General features: G+C 44.4%; 1 protein-coding gene across 2 annotated transcripts in view; it reads left to right on the forward strand.

Annotated features, from left to right (window-relative positions):
* The window catches only part of CREBBP (CREB binding protein), a 156,463-nt gene that overhangs the window by 76,525 nt on the left and 61,692 nt on the right, over nucleotides 1-18,246 (forward strand). The window contains exons 4-5 of one of the 2 annotated variants that reach the window (XM_003269219.4): nucleotides 10,596-10,836; nucleotides 12,128-12,241. In XM_003269219.4, coding sequence (XP_003269267.1) covers nucleotides 10,596-10,836; nucleotides 12,128-12,241 — 355 coding nt within the window. The remainder of the gene's footprint in view (nucleotides 1-10,595; nucleotides 10,837-12,127; nucleotides 12,242-18,246) is intronic. The other variant, XM_012497415.2, reaches the window with a different exon arrangement.

Below are 18,246 nucleotides of genomic sequence, written 5' to 3' on the forward strand. Positions count from 1 at the left end.
AAGTGATCCTCCCACTTCAGCCTCTCGAGTAGCTTGGACCACAGGCACGTGCCACCATGCACAGCAAATATTTTGTATTTTTTTGGTAGAGACAGGTTTCGCCATGTTGCTGAGGCTGGTCTCAAACTCCTGAGCTCAGGAGATCCACCCACCTGGGCCTCCCAAAGTGCTAGCATCACAGGTGTGAGCCACCTCTCCCGGCCACCTTATAGGTTTTCTTTGTGCTGTAACAAGTAACTCCTGCCCCTTCTAGGTAGGGTTCTGAAGGCTGTGGCTGTGGGTCTAGGAAGAGAGTGGGGAGGGAGTGGCAAGTCCGCCACCCTTGGCCCCATTTCTTACGCCGAGCCTTGGCCTTGGGCTCAGGCTCTCCTGCTCCCCTTAGCCATTTGCTTTCTACTTTAAATTACAGCTTTAAGATTACTTATAAATCATGCTGGATTATTTCCCTATTGAATTTAGATGTTTTGTTTTGTTGTTGTTGTTGTTGTTGTTATTGAGACAGAGTCTGGATCTGTTGCCCAGGCTAGAGTGCAGTGGTGCGATCTTGGCTCACTGCCACCTCCGCCTCCCAGGTTCAAGCTATTCTCCTGCCTCAGCCTTCCGAGTGGTTGGGATTACAGGCGCCCGCCACCGCACCAGGCTAATTTTTGTATTTTTAGTGGAGACAGGGTTTCACCATGTTGGCCAGGCTGGTCTCGAACTCCTGACCTCGTGATCCACCTACCTCAGCCTTCCAAAGTGCTGGGATTACAGGCGTGAGCCACTGTGCCCAGCCTGAATTTAGATCTTAAATTTTAGGATAATCTTATTTTTTAAAAAAAATCAACACAAAGCAAAAAGAACAAAACACAAGAAACATTTCATTTATGAAAATAGCTATGTTGTGTTTCTTACCAGTTTATCACCTCAGAGGGGATTATCACTTCCCAGGTTGGCAGCTGTGCACATTTAATGAGCATTTTCTTTGTTCTATGGCGCCACAGCTTTGCATACCCAGCTGTTGTAGGTCCTTATGAGGGAACCTGAGCAAGCAGTTATTGCAGAGCCAGCCCTTGTTCTGCCTGATGTTCGCTTTGGTGTCGTTTTCTGATTCTAGGTGGAGGTTGTGGAGGAGTCAGGTTTCCAGGCGGGTGGGGGAGCATCCGAGGAGCATGGGTTTGGACCCTGATGGGATGTGGAAGGTTGAGGACGAGCAGCAGGAATCCCAGCCTGGTGTGGATCCGGGGCAGTAGCTGTCCTTCCTTGTTCTTTCTTGGTCACTGTGTTACTATTTGGAACACAGGGTCCTTTGAAGACATGATAACCTACTCTTGGACACACAGTAAAAAATGACTTATTTTTTTGTGAGGAATGTGAGAATAAGTGTTATTATCCACATTTTATATGCACATCTCTGTTATGTCCTTAGCATAGAATACAGGCACTATAGGAAAAATGGCATTGGGGCTAAATTACCCAAAACCTATGTAGCAATAACAGTCCTAATAAAAATGCATGTTAGATTCTTTTAAAAATTAAGGAATAGGCTGGGCGCGGTGGCTCACTCCTATAATCCCAGCACTTTGGGAGGCCAAGGTGGGCGGATCACTTGAAGTCAGGAGTTCGAGACCAGTCTGGCTAACATGGTAAAGCTCCATCTCTACTAAAAATACAAAAATTAGTTGGGTATGGTGGCACACGTCTGTAAGCCCAGCTACTTGGGAAGGTGAGACAGGAGAATTGCTTGAATCTGGGAGGCAGAGGTTGCAGTGAGCCGAGATCTTGCCATTGCACTCCAGCCTGGGTGACAGAGCGAGACTCCATCACACACACAAAAAAATAATAATTAAGGAATACCAGAGTAAATATAAAGAGTTTGCTTTTAAAGGTAGTTTGACAGTGGAGTATACACAGTGGTTGAGGCTGCCAATTATGTAATAAGCAACACATGCAAAGAGCCTGTGGCTAAACCGAGTGAAGATGACGGGTGGGGTGAGTGGGCTCAGTGAGCTTCGTGTTTACCTGCCATTACTCAGTGGCTCAAAATAGTAACAGGCAGGGGAGACTAAGGTTTAAACCAGTATGGCTCTCACACCATACTCACCTCCTCCTTCCACATTACAAATTGCATGTGAAATGATCCTCGCTCCAGAAACACATATTGCATATATTTTAAGGCTTTTGACAGATAGCATTGTAGTGCCTTCCAACAAAAGCCATGTACCCGATTACCAGCATCACACCATCTTCCCAAGGCTAGGGACTGTCACCCCATCCTTTTGGTTTTTTTAGACAGAATGTTGCTCTTGTTGTGCAAGCTGGAGTGCAGTGGCGCAATCTCTGCTCACTGATACCTCCGCTTCCCAGGTTCAAGCGATTCTTTTGCCTCAGCCTCCCGAGTAGCTGGGATTACAGGTGCGCGCCCCCACACCCAGCTAATTTTTTGTATTTTTAGTAGAAATGGGGTTTCACCATGTTAGTTAGGCTGGTCTCAAACTGCTGACCTCAAGTGATCTGCCCACCTCGGCCTCCCAAAGTGCTGGGATTACACGCGTGAGCTACTGCACCCAGCCCACCCTGTCCTTTAATGGGAGAAAATGATGGCATCTTACTTTGATGAGCATTTCTCTCACGAGTAAGATTTAAAGTGCTTTTGTTTAGAGACATAGGCATTTATATGAGTTGCTTTGGTCCTGTTGTTCACCAGTTTTCCTGCCAGATTCTTAGAACACTTTATAAAGCAAGGTGGTCAGCCCTCTGTGGAGGAGGGGCACAGAGAGCTGCAGGATCGGGGCTTTGCTGCTAGGTGGCTGGCTCACCACCCAGGCAAGGCCCTTTCCTTGGGGCCTCAGTTACTTCACCTGTCGTGTGTGGCTAGTCCCCAGAGTACTCTTCCCTCGGGGATGTGCGTGTCTTCAATGAGCTGCTGTACCTTGGACCCTGAACACAGAGCCTGGCACAGAGTGAGGAATAAAGATGGACTGGGAGGAGAAAAAATAATAGCTTCATCATGATTTGTTTTGTCTTGTGTCTTTCAGATTTAATTTTTCCTAGTTCATCAGTGGCCCTTACACTTGTTCCTAGTGATTTTAGTCATAGAAAGAATGCCATTCTTTATGTAATCTAGCCTCTCACACCTGTTTAATGGTACAGTCTTCTCCTGCATTGGAATCGCCCATGGGGCTCTTGTTCTTTTTTCTCTTTTCTATGTTTTTGATTTTGTTTTTGTCTTTTTTTAGCAACAGGGTCTTGCTATGTTGCCCAGGCTGAGGTACAGTGGCAATTCACAAGCACAATCATGGGACGCTATAGCCTGGATCTCCTGGGCTCCAGCAATTCTCCCACCTTCGCCTCCTGAGTAGCTGGGACTACAGGTGTACCACCACTCCTGGCTTCTTAAATGTCTTTATTCTCATTGTAAAGGTACATATATGTTGGTTTTGGAAAAATTGGGAAAAGTCTAAATTAAAAAAACAAAGCAGGCTCGTCTCTTAGGGGAAAAATGAGAGGATCTGTATTTTAAGAATTTTTACTGGAAGGCCGGGTGTGATGGCTCATAGCTATAATCCCAGCACTTTGGGCGGCCAAGGCGAGAGAATTGCTTCTGCCCAAGAGTTCAAGACCAGCTCGAACAACATGGCAAGACTCTGTCTCTACAAAAAATTTTCAAAGTTAGCTGGGCGTCATAATGCACACTTCTGTGATCTCAGCTACTCAGGAAGCTGAGGTGAGAGGATCGCTTGAGCCCAGGAGGGTGAGGCTGTGTGAGCCATGATTGCACTACTTCACTTCAGCCTGGATAGCAGTGAGACCCTGTCTCCAAAAATAAAAAGAATTTTTACTGGTAATAGTGAGGAACACTGCTTTATGTTCTGTGACTAAAGCCTTTACTGCCTTTGCATAACAAAGCCCTCACCTTAATTACCTTCCCATACTTTTACAATTTAATTTTTTATATTTAATTCCTCATCATTTTCTTACTGATTCTTCCGATTTTGTTTTCTCAGGAATTCCCCCCCCCCCCCCGCCAATGGAATGCTTTTTGGTATTAAAATAGTAGTCACTTAAACAGCTTTTTGTTAAAGCATAAAGGTCTACCTTATTGTTGTTACTAATTTATTGCCTTAAATAACAATCATTGGATGTTTTTTCCCACAAATTCAGACAGGGCTTGGCTGGCCCATTCCCCTGCTCCACATGGCTTTGACAGGGGTTATTTGAGGTCTGCCTTAGTTTTCATGGCTGCCTCTTATTTCATTGTAAGTCTGTAGCCATAGGATGTTTAATTAGTCCACCTTTAATAGACATTTAGAATTTTTTCCAGTTTTCAATATTTAATCAGAATGTGATGCATTATCTTTGCACACATATTTTAACATACTTGTCCAATTACTTCCTTAATAATAAATAATGAGAAGTGGAGTTACTGTCAAAAGAAATGCATATTTTTCTTTTTGATACATGCTTTCCAAAATTATACTGAATTGCCAGAGTACTTGAGAATTGCCATTTCTTTATATCCTCATCAATACCAATGAGCATTTTTTAAATCTTGGCCATATTGATAGATTAAACATGCCTCATTGTTTTATTTCTATTTCTGTAGTGATTAGTAAGAACTTTTTAAAAACAGCTTTTTAAGATATAGTTCATGTACCATATAGTCCTTGCTTTAAAGTGTACAGTTGAGTGGTATTTAGTGTATTGTGTAACCATCACCACAGTCAATTCTGAAACATTTTCACCACTCCAAAAAGAAACCTAGTACCATTAGCAGTTAGTTATTCCCCATTTCCCCTGAACCCCCATCTCCAGCCAACCACTAGTCTTTCTACCCCCATGGATGTATCTATTCTGGGCATTTCCTAGAAGTTGAATCACACAGTATGTGGTCTTTTGTGACTGGCTTCTTCTACGAAGCATGTTTTCAGAGTTCATGTTGTAGTATGTGTGGTTACTTCCCTTTTTACGGTTGAATAATACTCCGTTTTGGATATATACTGTGTTTTGTTTTTCCCTTCATCACTTGATGGGCATTTGAATTGTTTCCACTTTCTGGCTATTTGTAAAAGGCTGTTGTGAACATTTTTTACAGTTTTTGTGTGAACATGCATTTTCAGTTCTTTTGATTATATACCTAAAATAGGAATTACAGAGGTCATATGGTAATTTTATGTTTGACCTTTTGAGGAATTGCCAGACTGTTTTCCAGAGTGGCTGCTGCCTTCTACATTCCCACACCAATGTATGAGGATTCCAAGTTCTCCATGTCCTGGCCACCCTGTTGCTGTTGGTTAGCATTTGACTTTTTATTATAGCCATGTGGTAGGTGTGAAGTGGTATCTCACTGTGGTCTTAAATTGCATTTCCCCAATGGCTAATAAGGTTCAACATCTTTTCATGTGCTTATTGGCCATTCTTGTATCTTCTTTGGATAAATATCTATTCAGAGCTTTCACTCATTTTTTAATTGGGCTTTTGTCTTTTTATTACTGAGTTGTAAGAGTTTTTAAAATATGTTCTAGATGCAAGTGCTTTATCAGACCTATGATTTGCAAATATTTTCTCTTTCACTTTCCACTTTCACAGTTCATTATTTTGTAATGGTATCCTTTGAAGCATAAAAGTTTTTAATTTTTTATGAAATCAGTTTATTTTTCTTTTATCACTTTGCGCTTTTGGTGACATAGTAAGAAACTGCCTAATCCAAGGTCGTGAAGATTTATTCTTGGTTTTCTTCTATGAATGGTCCGATTTTCACTCTTACGTTGAAGTCTTTGCTCCACCTTGAGTTCATTTTCGAGTGGGAGGTAGGGAGGAGGCTGCCTGCATCCTTCTGCCTGGGCTGTCCAGTGCCTGTGCTCCTCCTCATTGTCATTGAGAAACGATCCCTCCCTCCCTTGTGTTGCCTCAGCACCAAGGTGTAGAACATTTTTGTATTTGTTGTTTCTTTGTATTTTGTGAGGTGTCTGCATTTTCTTTGCCCAACTTTTTAGTGGGATAGTATCCTTTCTTTCCTGACAGCATTTGCATAAAAGAAGACCAACCAATTTGCTCGCAGTTTTTCACTTTTATTTTTTTTTTTTTTTTCTTTTGAGACGGAGTCTCGCTCTATCACCCAGGCTGGAGTGCAGTGGCGCAATCTCGGCTCACTGCAAGCTCCGCCTCCCGGGTTCACGCCATTCTCCTGTCTCAGCCTCTCCGAGTAGCTGGGACTACAGGCGCCCACCACCACGCCCGGCTAATTTTTTGTATTTTTAGTAGAGACGGGGTTTCACCGTGGTCTCGATCTCCTGACCTCGTGATTCGCCCGCCTCGGCCTCCCAAAGTGCTGGGATTACAAGCGTAAGCCACCGCACCCGGCCACAGTTTTTCACTTTTTAAACTCCATTATGTGTTTATGTTAAGAAGGCTTTCTCATCCTCATGTGTCCTAAAAGTATTTTAAATTTTTTTCTCCATTTTAATCCATTTTTATTCACTTTAGTCCGTACGAATTTTTTTTTTTTTTTAAATAAAAGGGAAGAGAAGGATCAAAGATGCCTCACCACTCTTGAATATAAAGCACCACCTTTAGGAGACAATTGTCCTCTCTTATCTGGGGTTTCATTTTCTGGGGTTTCACTTACCAGCAATCCCAAAATAAGTGAGTGCAGTACAATAAGGTGTTTAGAGAGAGAGAGACCACATTCATGTAGCTTTTATTACAGTGTATTGTTAATAATGGTTCAATTTCATTATTAGTTAATGTTAATCTCTTACTATACCTAATTTATAAATTAAACTTTATCATAGGTGTGTGTATAGGAAATAATACAGTATACACAGGATTCAGTACTATCTGAAGTTTCAGGCATCCGCTGGGAGTTGGAACCCGAGCTCTGAGGATAAGGGGGGACTTCTGTATGCTAATTTGATGTACACATATGTCTGTTTCTGGACTTACGTAAAGAAATTAGCTTTATAGTATGTTTCAATATCTGGCAATATAGATTGCCCCTTTATTTTTACTGTTTTTCAAAATTTTCTTGGCTCTTAGAAAAGCAAAATCACACAAAATGTGGATTACTTTTGGGGCAGCTTCCACCACGATGGCTTTGTTCTGTGCTTTAAAGGGAGGTTCCGAAGTACTCTCCCTCCATCCTCAGTGCCTGCCTGCCAGTGGGAACTGGGCAGGGAGGTTGGGAAAGTCTGAAGGACGCTTCTGACAGATTTGGGGGCCACCTGCAGTTCACATCCAACTCTCATGGCTCATTGAACACCAGCCTGGGAGAGGAGGAAATTAAGTGTGCCCCTGTATTTGTAAGTACTTTGCAAAACTTAGCAAATATGCAGAATTCCATGGGGAAGGACAGACACGGGGACGTAAGACATTTTCCATTCCACCGTTGACTCAGCTTCACCCCCAGAATGGCTTTTGAGATGCATGTTGTAAGCAATATGTAGAGCTCGTTAAACTGTGCATTTGTCTTCCATCCAGAGGTAGACAAATAACAGACCAAATTTTAAATTTGCCATATAGTTTCCACCCATCCTGTTTTGACATTTGGTCGGGTGTAGTGCAAAAGACACTATTAAAAATACACGCCGGGCTGGGCGTGGTGGCTCATGCCTGTAATCCCAGCACTTTGGGAAGCTGAGGCGTGCTGGTCACTTGAGGTCAGGAGTTCAAGACCAGCTTGGCCAACATGATGAAACCCCATCTGTACTAAAAATACAAAAATTAGCCAGGCGTGGTGGTGGGCATCTGTAATCCCACCTACTTGGGAGGCTGAGGCAGGAGAATCGCTTGAACCCAGGAGGCAGAGGTTGCAGTAAGCTGAGATGGTGCCACTGCACTCCAGCTTAGGCAATAGAGTGAGACTCCCGTCTCAAAAAAAAAAAAAAAAAAAAAAAAAAAAAAAAACAAGCCAGTTGGGTGGCACCACACATCTGTGATCCCAGCTACATGGGAGGCTGAGGTGGGAAGATCACTTGAGCCCAGGAGGCCAGCCCGGGCAACATAGGAAGACCTTGTCTCTGAAATTTTAAAAAAAGAATATTTTTAAGTCCCAAATGAAATCACTGTGTTAATTTTTGGTGAATTAAGAACAGTCTGCTTATAATTTACTTGTAGGGCTAAATTTTTTGCCTAATTTTTATATAATTTTTTTGGTATGTGTTATTTCTGTACTTTAAGAAACAGAGGACAACTGTGTGGTCTCTTCAACAAGGTAGTGTCAAGAGTAAAAAAAGGGAAGACACAATAGATTAAGAACCTTAAAAACAACCAAATACAAGATGTGGGACTTCATGGAGTCCTGATTTTTGCAAACCAGGTATAAAAGGCATGTTTTGGACAACCAGAGAAATTGGGATATGACTCAGTATTAGCTGATACCCAAGAAGGATTGTTCTTTTTCTTAGGTGTAATGATGATAGCCTTTCCTTTCCATTTTTCTATATGTTTGAAATTTTCATAAACGTAAAAAAAAGAGACCTAAATGAGGCTCATTTTGTGTTTCTCCCATTCCTCCATATCTCCATTCCTGTTGATTTCTCGATGGACCTTCCAATCCACAGGGATAAGCCAGTTGAGCAGTGGACTTAATACCAGTACTGCATGCTTGCAGGGGCAGCTCAAGGACTGTTTGCTTACTGAAGCTTTATTTAACAATTATAAAAAATAAAGGAGGGGGCCAGGGATTCCAGTTTATGCCCCATAACAGAACTAGTTAAGTGAGTATAAAGTTAAAAGAGTAACGTGCCGTTCATTACAAGTCATTCCAGCCCACTATCTGAGACAGTTTAGTGGTATGGGGCAGAACATGGAAAAAACACTAAGCAAAGCATGTGTGTTGCAGGGGAGATATGAGGCTTTATTGATGATGGTTCATACGTAAGCATTTATATAGAAAAAAGAAGGGAAAAAAACCTGTCAACACTTTAATAGTGGACTCCTGGATAATGGGATTTTAATTGTTGTTAATTATTTCTGTAGTAGTTCTCTAGCCTTCCACATTTCCTGCGGTGTATATATATACTTTTATAATCAGGAAAAATTAAACATGAGAGGCCGTTTTCTCTTAGGAGTTGAGCCCTGCATTCATGGTGTTCTGCCTCTCAGCTAGGATGCTGATTTTGCTTTGGGTCCTTCTCAGACTTCCAAGAGTTTTGCTCCCAAGCCCAGCCACCCAGCTTTTCTACGTACTTATTTTCTAGTTCTCATAAAGGTAAAACCAAAACAGAAACCTCTATAACTTTTTAAAAGTGAGCTTTGATTCATGCAAAATTATTTTTATAGTTTTCTCTCCTCTTTGTGAATATACAGTTTTGATTCATACATTTTTAAAAAATCTGAGTGGCATACTTTAGGGGAGGTAATGAGGGTTGTGGAAGCAAGCTGGAAATATCAGAGTACTAGAGAAAATTGGAAATCCCGGAACTGTGGATGATACTGTTGCACATTAGGAACAACTTCTCTTATTGCCTAAGTCTTTTTTAGTAAGTTTATCTGAAGAATGCTTGTAGTTTGTAAAGAATAAGGCTCTATGGGTCCCCTTTTCCATTTTCCTTGCTGTTAAAAGATTTGGTCTGGCTTATTTCAGGCAGCTGAAAGCAAACTCTTTCTGTATTTTTAGCAGATCACCAAATCTTTAAAAATTGTCTGCTGTCTGAGTGGAGATTTTAATGAAAAATAAAGCGTAGGACAAGAATGCATTTCCCATTGTACTGGGTGGTTGTATTAAGGCTAAGTGTCATTAGTATTTTAGGAGAGGTGATGTTTGCTGTGAAATCAAGCTGCAGGCATTGTCCTTCTAGTCATGTGATAATGAAATCCAAAAGGTGGCTCTGATTCTTTTTGCTACATCAAATGTTTGTAGTACATTGCAATTGTTCAGGCCTTGGCAATCTTTTTTTTTCTTTTTTTTTGAGACGGAGTCTTGCTCTGTCGCCCAGGCTGGAGTGCAGTGGCGCCATCTCAGCTCACTGCAAGCTCTGCCTCCTGGGTTCACACCATTCTCCTGCCTCAGCCTCCCGAGTAGCTGAGACTACAGGCGCATGGCACCATGCCTGTAGTCCTAATTTTTTCTGATTTTTAGTAGAGATGAGGTCTCATCGTGTTAGCCAGGGTGATCCCGATCTCCTGACCTCGTGATCTGCGTTCCTTGGCCTCCCAAAGTGATGGGATTACAGGCGTGAGCCAACGCGCTCGGCCAGGCCTTGGCAATCTTTTTAATTAGGTTGTATCCTATGAAATTGCCCGTATTTGGCCATTTGGGACCTACAGAAACAGCAGTTTCATATGGTCCAGCTGGTATAATACACAGCTTTTCCTGTAGTTGTGTATATCGTAGAGTGAGTTGGGTTTTGGTTGCTACAGTGAAGAGCCAGCCATTGTCTTGCTTGGATGATAATTGTATACAAGTGAACTTGAATCAGACTTGCTGCTGAGTTGGGTTGATTTCTGTGCTTCTGGATCTTCTTAAAGTCATCAGTGGGTTAGAGAACTACACCAACCTTCTCTCTGTGGTCAGTGTTATCCATCAGCTTTTGCTTTTGTTTGAGAAATAATTAATGAATATGACTTGGAACTCTGAGAGGTTAAAGTATTTTTATTATTTTGCTTTCTTTTAGTCTCAGATGCAAACATCAGTGGGAATCGTACCCACACAAGCAATTGCAACAGGCCCCACTGCAGATCCTGAAAAACGCAAACTGATACAGCAGCAGCTGGTTCTACTGCTTCATGCTCATAAGTGTCAGAGACGAGAGCAAGCAAACGGAGAGGTTCGGGCCTGCTCGCTCCCACATTGTCGAACCATGAAAAACGTTTTGAATCACATGACGCATTGTCAGGCTGGGAAAGCCTGCCAAGGTAAGTGCTGTTTTTGGAACTCCTAGTGGCAGAGGTCAGGAAGAATTTGCCTTTATTGTTCTTACAGCAGCTCTCTGGTTCTTAAGGCTCCGGCAGCCTGAGTGCTACCTTCCATTGGGTGTGGCAAGACATGTTGCGCTCACGTTCCCCACGCGGTGACAGTCTGGTGCTCCAGGAAGTCTTATCTGCTGAAGAGAAAGGCGATTTGGTTTTCTGATACTCTGTGAACTTCTGCTGCTTGAAGCTGTGCCCCGTATTTGTTCTTTTCCTCCTTCCTCTGTCACGGAAGACATTGGTCACTTCTTGATTACTGTCTTTGTTGTGAATGTCTAGATTGTGGTTTTCTTTTGGGCAATGAACATAGCACACGCATGTGCAGGCACACGCCCTTCCTGCACCCCAGCATCTGTCTTGGTGGCCTGCGGCCTTGCTCCTCTGTCCTGTGTCTTGAGGCAAGTGCGGATGACAGCGAAGTTGTCCTGGGTGACTGGCAGTGACATGGGGAACTATGCACTGTATCATCCCAGGGGAGGTGGTGAACTAGGCACTTCATGTGCCCTCTGTCTCCCCTTTTACTGCAGACACCTCATTTCTACCGAAGGAAGTGTTTCCTATTAACAGCTGTACTTTCCTTTAATCTTTATTCTCTTTCCTTCTCTTCTTATGCTCATAAACTTTAGGGGAATCTCCCCCTGGTCTCCCCGTCTCCCGTTGTGACATTTGTGAGTCCCCAGAGTAACCCTGTCATAACAGAGAAGCAGAGAAGGGTAAGGTTAGACCTTTAGAAGTTGAAGACGGAATAACCAGGGTCAGTTAGCCTCTGAAGTACTTCTTCACCAAGTGCCCAGAGTCCCTTTCAGAATCTCTACAGACTTCTCATTTGCTTCTCTATCTGTATTTCTTCACTGTAGTATTCGGGTGGTTTCATCTTGAAACATAATTGAACATTTTTATTTTAAATAGTGACATCACAGAACTATTATTTGTTCTACCTTTCATTGCAGTTGTTCGCTATTCCAGGTTGACTAGTTTTTGTTTTGTTTTGTGGGCTGCCCGTAATCACCCATCCTTCATAACATTGCTTCTAGGGGAAGTTTTGTTTGGATTTCTCAACAGTCAACTTACAAACTTTTTGGAAAACAGCCTGTTTGTAAGTTGAGGACTGCCTATACTGTGTTATGGTTACACTTGTTACCATTTTCTTATGGAATCTGGCATTATAATTTAGGTATAATTGAAAGTGTGACAATTTGGATAGAAAAATAACATCTCGTTGTTTTTCTGGTCATAGTTGCCCATTGTGCATCTTCACGACAAATCATCTCTCATTGGAAGAACTGCACACGACATGACTGTCCTGTTTGCCTCCCTTTGAAAAATGCCAGTGACAAGCGAAACCAACAAAGTAAGTGAGCACGGGGGCAGAGAAGCTTGGAGATGAGAATAGAAGTTGTTTCTAAAGAAAATTCAGAGAGTAGGTAGGGAGTGGGCAGGGGTTATGAGCCACGGAGTGCAGGGTGAGGTAGGGCGGACAGCAGCCCAAGGTACAGCCAAGCTCAGAGGGCAGGCGGACTCTCCATGTCAGGAACGGCTGTGATAACGTTGGACCCTGACTCACTCACTGCCTGTCCCTCTCCCTGCCCCCTGCATACACACACTTGAAGCAGCATGGAACAGCAGAGTCGCTTTGTTCACTGAGCCAACATGAAGACATGGTACTTCCTGACAGTTACTCCGTACGTGAGAATTTAAATTCCATGTCGCTATAATGGCGCTGACGTCTTGGGGAGGGGGATAGAGGGGATACTTCTTCTGGAATTGGAAAGCCCTTATCCTAAAGTAAATTTTGAAGGCTCTGTCAGTCAGTCTGGGTCAGTATAAAATCACACACAGACATTTGTGAAGGTTTCCCTCTACGTGGAGCTATGGTCCCCAGACCTCTTTGTATAACTAACCATTCACTCTGCTTCGCAGTGAGAGCCTCTGCCCTAGGGCAACTGCATCCTGGTCACTCCAGTCATTTTGCCGTTGTCTAGATTGTCTGTAGCCCTCGGCACGGCTGGTTACGCAGCAATCCCTGCTTGTTGGGAGGTCCGCCTGGGGCTCTGGGGCTCCCTGCCATTTGTAGGCTTCAGGCAGTAAGAAGGATGAACCTCCCTCCCGTTTTTCAACCATCTTCCTGTCATTTTAGAGGTAAAACCGTGGTCTTTGGGTGTGTCCTTCAGTTTCGGACAGCTAGGAAGTGCCCTTGAATCTCCTGTCCCCTCTGGCTGGAGCTGCACCTTAGCGACCCTTCCAGCACAGCACAGTCTTCCTCATCTTCCTCCATCTCATCTGTGCCATCTTGCCACCCTCCCCTGTTTTGTGTATTACGTGTTCATTCCTCTCATTCTTCTTGATCATCCTTCCTCAAGACCCCGCAGCTGCCTGGAGAACATGTGCTGCTTTTCTTTCTGGTTGTTTCTGAGTGGCCCAGGGAAGGATGGAAAAAGTGCTTTGTTCCTAAGAGTACTGTGGAGTGGCGTGCCAGTGACAGCCCCCGTGGTTTTCCTTTTACTGAGTCCAGCCCACCTCCCTCTGGCGGCGAGGGAGTAGGCAGCCAGCTGATGCTGACCCTGCTTCATTTAAAGCAGGGTGTCCCTGTCACAGAGAAGAGAAATGCCAGGATAATGGGGCCTGTTATCTGCCTCCCTACAGAAGAACCACAACGAGTTTCCTTTAAAAGCCAGTTTCCTGGCCAGGCGTGATGGCTCACGCCTGTAATCCCAGTATTTTGGGAGGCCGAGGTGGGCAGATCACCTGAGGTCGGGAGTTCGAGACCAGTCTCTACTAAAAACACAAAATTAGCCGGGCATGGTGGCGCGTGCCTGTAATTCCAGCTACTTGGGAGGCTGAGGCAGGAGAATCACTTGAACCTGGGAGGCGGAGGTTGCGGTGAGCTGAGATCACACCAGTGCACTCCAGCCTGGGCAACAAGGGCGAAACTCTGTCTCAAAAAAAAAAAAAAAAAGCCAGTTTCCTGAAAGTCAGTTAAATGATTCTTTGATTGACTAAAATTTGAATTAATAAACAATTTCCCTGGACATTTCTTGTATAAAGTGACATTCTGGAATCCTGGGTCTTCTAGAACCAGATATTTGGGACAGTAGTTCTAATGGAATACAGTCTGTTTTTCCTCCCACGTTAAAGTTTTTTCTTCAGTATATTGTGATGGCTAAATTTCTTGTGTTTTAGGGCACATTTCAGTAATAGGCTCTTTAAGTGCCAAAATATTCATTGTCAAGTTTGTAGTTATACAATATTCCGTGAATAATGAGCTAGAATTTTATTCTTAACTTTTAATTTGGGGGTGTGGCTTTTTGAGGATCTTTTGTTTTTAGTACATACTACCATGACAGTTGTAAACTTTGGTGATTTCTCTTTTTAAGAAACACTTATGTGGTTTTTGTTTTAAAAGAAAAAAGAAGCATATGTGGTTTTTTTTTTAACCATCCTTATAACTGCCTGAGTGTTGTGAAAATTGATTCTGTGCATGCTCTCTCAAGTGGTAAACCACAGGTTTTCTACTAGTCATAATGTAAGATATTACCAGGATGATTTTATAAAGTCACAAGGAAGATTTAGATTAACTTGCTGCAAGGTTTTGGTAGTTTTTTACAAAAGCATGATTGACAAGGTTTCAGCAATATCCTTTCTGTAAATTTTGTCTTTTCTCTTCTCCCAAAGCAAATTATGCTTATGGTATGTGAACTCTTGAGTTAGGAACCCAGAGAGGAAAATGTGAATCCGACCCTACGTTGGCTTAAGGTTGGGTTTTGAAGACAATGTAGATGTTAAAAATAACGTAAGGGTGACCTCCCTCAAAGGACTGAGGTAGAAACAAGTCAGTGCAATCGGCATTCTTTTCGAGGAGAACTGGAGCGCACCTGACTACTTTATAGAGAAAGGTGGGACTTGGTGGAGCCCAGTGCAAACAAAATAACGAAGGAAGAACATTTCAGACAGTGGGGACAGTGTCTGCACAGTGCACAGCTTGTGAGGGCATGCATTTGCCTGCAGTGGGGTTCCTGTGCAAACGAGGTGAACAGAAAGATGGACTGTGATGAGCTCCTGGAAGCCTCAGGGACTCTGCCGAGACCCACCTGTGCTCGCTCTATGGAGACCGCCTTAGGGGCCCTGGGACTCTGCTTTTTAGGCAGTGTTTCCCACAGGCCAGCGCTGGTCTTACTTGATGCACACTTCCTTGGTCAGCACATGCCCCACTCTCCTAACTTCTGTGATTAATGTCTCTACTGAGAGAACCTTCCAGAATCACCTGTGGAGCTAATCTGAGGTTCTTTGAAATGAAGCCCAGACCACTGATTACCTTTTTGGCCTGTGTTGAGTTTTGTTTGGTTGGTTGGTTTTGAGACAGAGTCTTGCTCTGTCACCCAGACTGGTGTGCAGTGGCATAGCCACGTCTTACTGCAGCCTCAGCCTCTCAGGCTCAAGCAGTCATCCCACTTCAGCCTCCTGAGTACCTGGGACTGCGGGCATCTGCCACCATACCTGGCTAATTTTTGTATTTTTTGTAGAGATGGGGTTTCACCATGTTGCCCAGGCTTGTCTCGAACTCCCGAGCTCAAGTGATCTTCCCACCTCGGCCTCCCAAAAGTCCTGGGATTACAGGCGTGAGACACTGCGCCTAGCCTCATTCGATTTTTCCTTGAATTGTTTTTTAAAGATTGTATAATCACTGATCTCGAGTTAACCATCCCTTATAGCAATATTCAATTTTTGTTGAATAATTAGGACTTTCCAAGATATGTATTGTACGTCAGTTATGGCATCTGACCTCCAGTAAATTCAGTGCACAGAGTGGCATGGAGGACTGGGCTGTGGGACCCATGACCAGGTTCCCTTCTTGGGGCTTATGTTGCCTCACGTGTGAAGTTCTTGCTGCTCAAAGTGTAGGCCTCAGGCAAGCCATAGAGGCGCTCCCAGGTTGCTTGTAAGCAATAAAGAAATTGGGCCCCCATTTCAGACCTCTTGTATTAAAACCTGCATTTTTATAAAAATCCCGGGTGATTAGTGTGCACATTAAAATCTGAGATGCGCTGCTCTGGATGCCTTGAAAGACCAGGTATCTGGGCCAGTGCTGGTGAGAGGGTTTGAGTCATTCTCTGAGAGAGAGACCACGGGCTTTCCAACCCAGAGTCCCCCAGGGACTGTCGAAGCAAACGCGTAGGGTCGCCCCAGAGCCAGGCTAATGCACGCACTGTCCTGGCTGCGTCAGCCATGGCCCCAGCTGCTGCCGGGCATCCCCATGAGTGTAGCACCCACCGCTTCACCTGGCAACATGTTCCATCTGTAGGTGCCTCAGATTGTTTAGAACACCTCCTTTTGGTCGGGCGCAGTGGTTAACGTCTGTAATCCTTGCACTTTGGGAGGCTGAGTGAGGCAGGCAGATTGCCTGAGCTCAGGTTCAAGACCAGCCTGAGCAACACAGTGAAACCCCGTCTCTACTGAAATACAAATAATTAGCTGGGCATGGCAGCATGCGCCTGTAGTCGCAGCTACTCAGTATCCTGAGGTGGGAGGCTGAGGTAGGAGAATCACTTGATGAACCCGGGAGGCAGAGGTTGCAGCGAGCCAGGATCGCACCACTGCAGTCCAGCCTGGGCGACAGAGCGAGACTCCATCTCAAAAAAACAAAACAAAAAAAGAAAAAGAACTCCTTTTATTATATGGAGTCAAGATCTCCCTCGTTTGAGCTGCCGCTCATCGAATAGCCCATCAGGTGCCCAGTGAGTGTGTGTGGAGCAGGCCCTTTGTTCACTTGAGGGCCCTTCAGAGATTTTCACCTCTTTTGACAGACTGTCGTGGGATGGCAGACAGCAAGGAGCAGAATCGGAAGGCTGTAGAGAGAATGGTGGGCTTGATTGACCCTGACTTAAGCACCAAAGGGTTGTGGGTGATGTCTTTCATCTGATCGGCTTTGCTCCTTGCTAGCAAGGAGCATTGTCACTGCACCAGTGTCACTTGGCTTCTGAAGAAAGCCTTTTGCTTGAGGGCTTGTGGCCATGTCTGATAGGAGGCTGAGTCTCCAGCCTGGCAGTGCCTGGGTCCCCCTCAGTGCTTCTCTTCACTGTCGTGCCTCACGCTGTGCATAGGAAGGTGCCAGGTAGGAAGTAGGTCCTGGCCTACACAATGCCCGCAAGGTACGGTGGTGTCACCAGCAACTTTGTAGAGATGTCTGCAGGTCTGAATAAATTCCTTTTTTTTTTTTTTTTTTTTTTTTTGAGACGAAGTCTCACTCTGTCACCCAGGCTGGAGTGCAGTGGCACGACCTTGGCTCACTGCAACCTCCGTCTCCCTAGTTCAAGTGATTCCTGCCTCAGCCTCCCGAGTAGCTGGGATTACAGGCACATGCCACCATGCCTGGCTACTTTATGTATTTTTAGTAGAGATGGGGTTTCACCATGTTGTCCAAGCTGGTCTTGAACTCCTGACCTCAGGTGATCCCCCCCACCCTCAGCCTCCCAAAGTGCTGGGATTACAGGCGTAAGCCACCTGAATAAATTCTAGCCTTGCTTTTTTAGTAGGAATCTAAGTGTCTTGGTATCCTGGGGAAACTGGTTCCATGACCCCCCAAGTATACCAAAACCAGGCGGACTCAAGCCCCGCAGCTGGCCCTCCCCATACACAAGTTTTGCCTCCCGCAAGCACTGTGTTTCTGGCCTGCGTTGGGTGACCCCGTGGCTCACTCTCGTACTGCTGAAGGATCAGCTGTAGCAACTACTGCTCTGCTTCATGGTGTATCTCCCCCTACCCTCACAAAGTTTGGAGATTTGATTCGTGTCCGTTTTCACTGAATTTCCAAATGGTGTTCAGTTTTATTGAGAATGATTAGGGGCTGAAGTTGTCTGAGTAACTGAGTGCTTTGCATCAGCAACATAGACTGTACAGGGAACCTCTTAGTGGAACATTCCTATTTTCTTTTTTTTTTTTTTTGAGACAGAGTCTCTCTGTTGCCCAGGCTGGAGTGTAGAGGTGTGATCTCAGCTCACTGCAACCTCCACCTCCTAGGTTCAAGCCATTCTCCTGCCTCAGCCTCCCAAGTAGCTGAGATTACAGGCACGCACCACCAGACCCAGCTAATTTTTGTATTTTTAATAGAGATGGGGTTTCACCATGTTATTAGCCAAGCTGGTCTCGAACTCCTGACCTCAGGTGATCCACCCGCCTCGGCCTCCCAAAGTGCTGGGATTACAGGCGTGAGCCACTGCACCCAGCTGCACCCGGCCGTACCCGGCCTCTTAGTGGAACATTGTTTGTGCATGAAGAGTGGCAGGTGAGTCCGAGAAGGAGCCTGCTATAAAACTTGGCCTTTTGTTCATAGGTCATAGCCTCCTTCTGCAGAGACATCAG

Source organism: Nomascus leucogenys, chromosome 18 (assembly GCF_006542625.1).
Source record: "Nomascus leucogenys isolate Asia chromosome 18, Asia_NLE_v1, whole genome shotgun sequence".
Lineage (NCBI taxonomy): Eukaryota > Metazoa > Chordata > Mammalia > Primates > Hylobatidae > Nomascus > Nomascus leucogenys.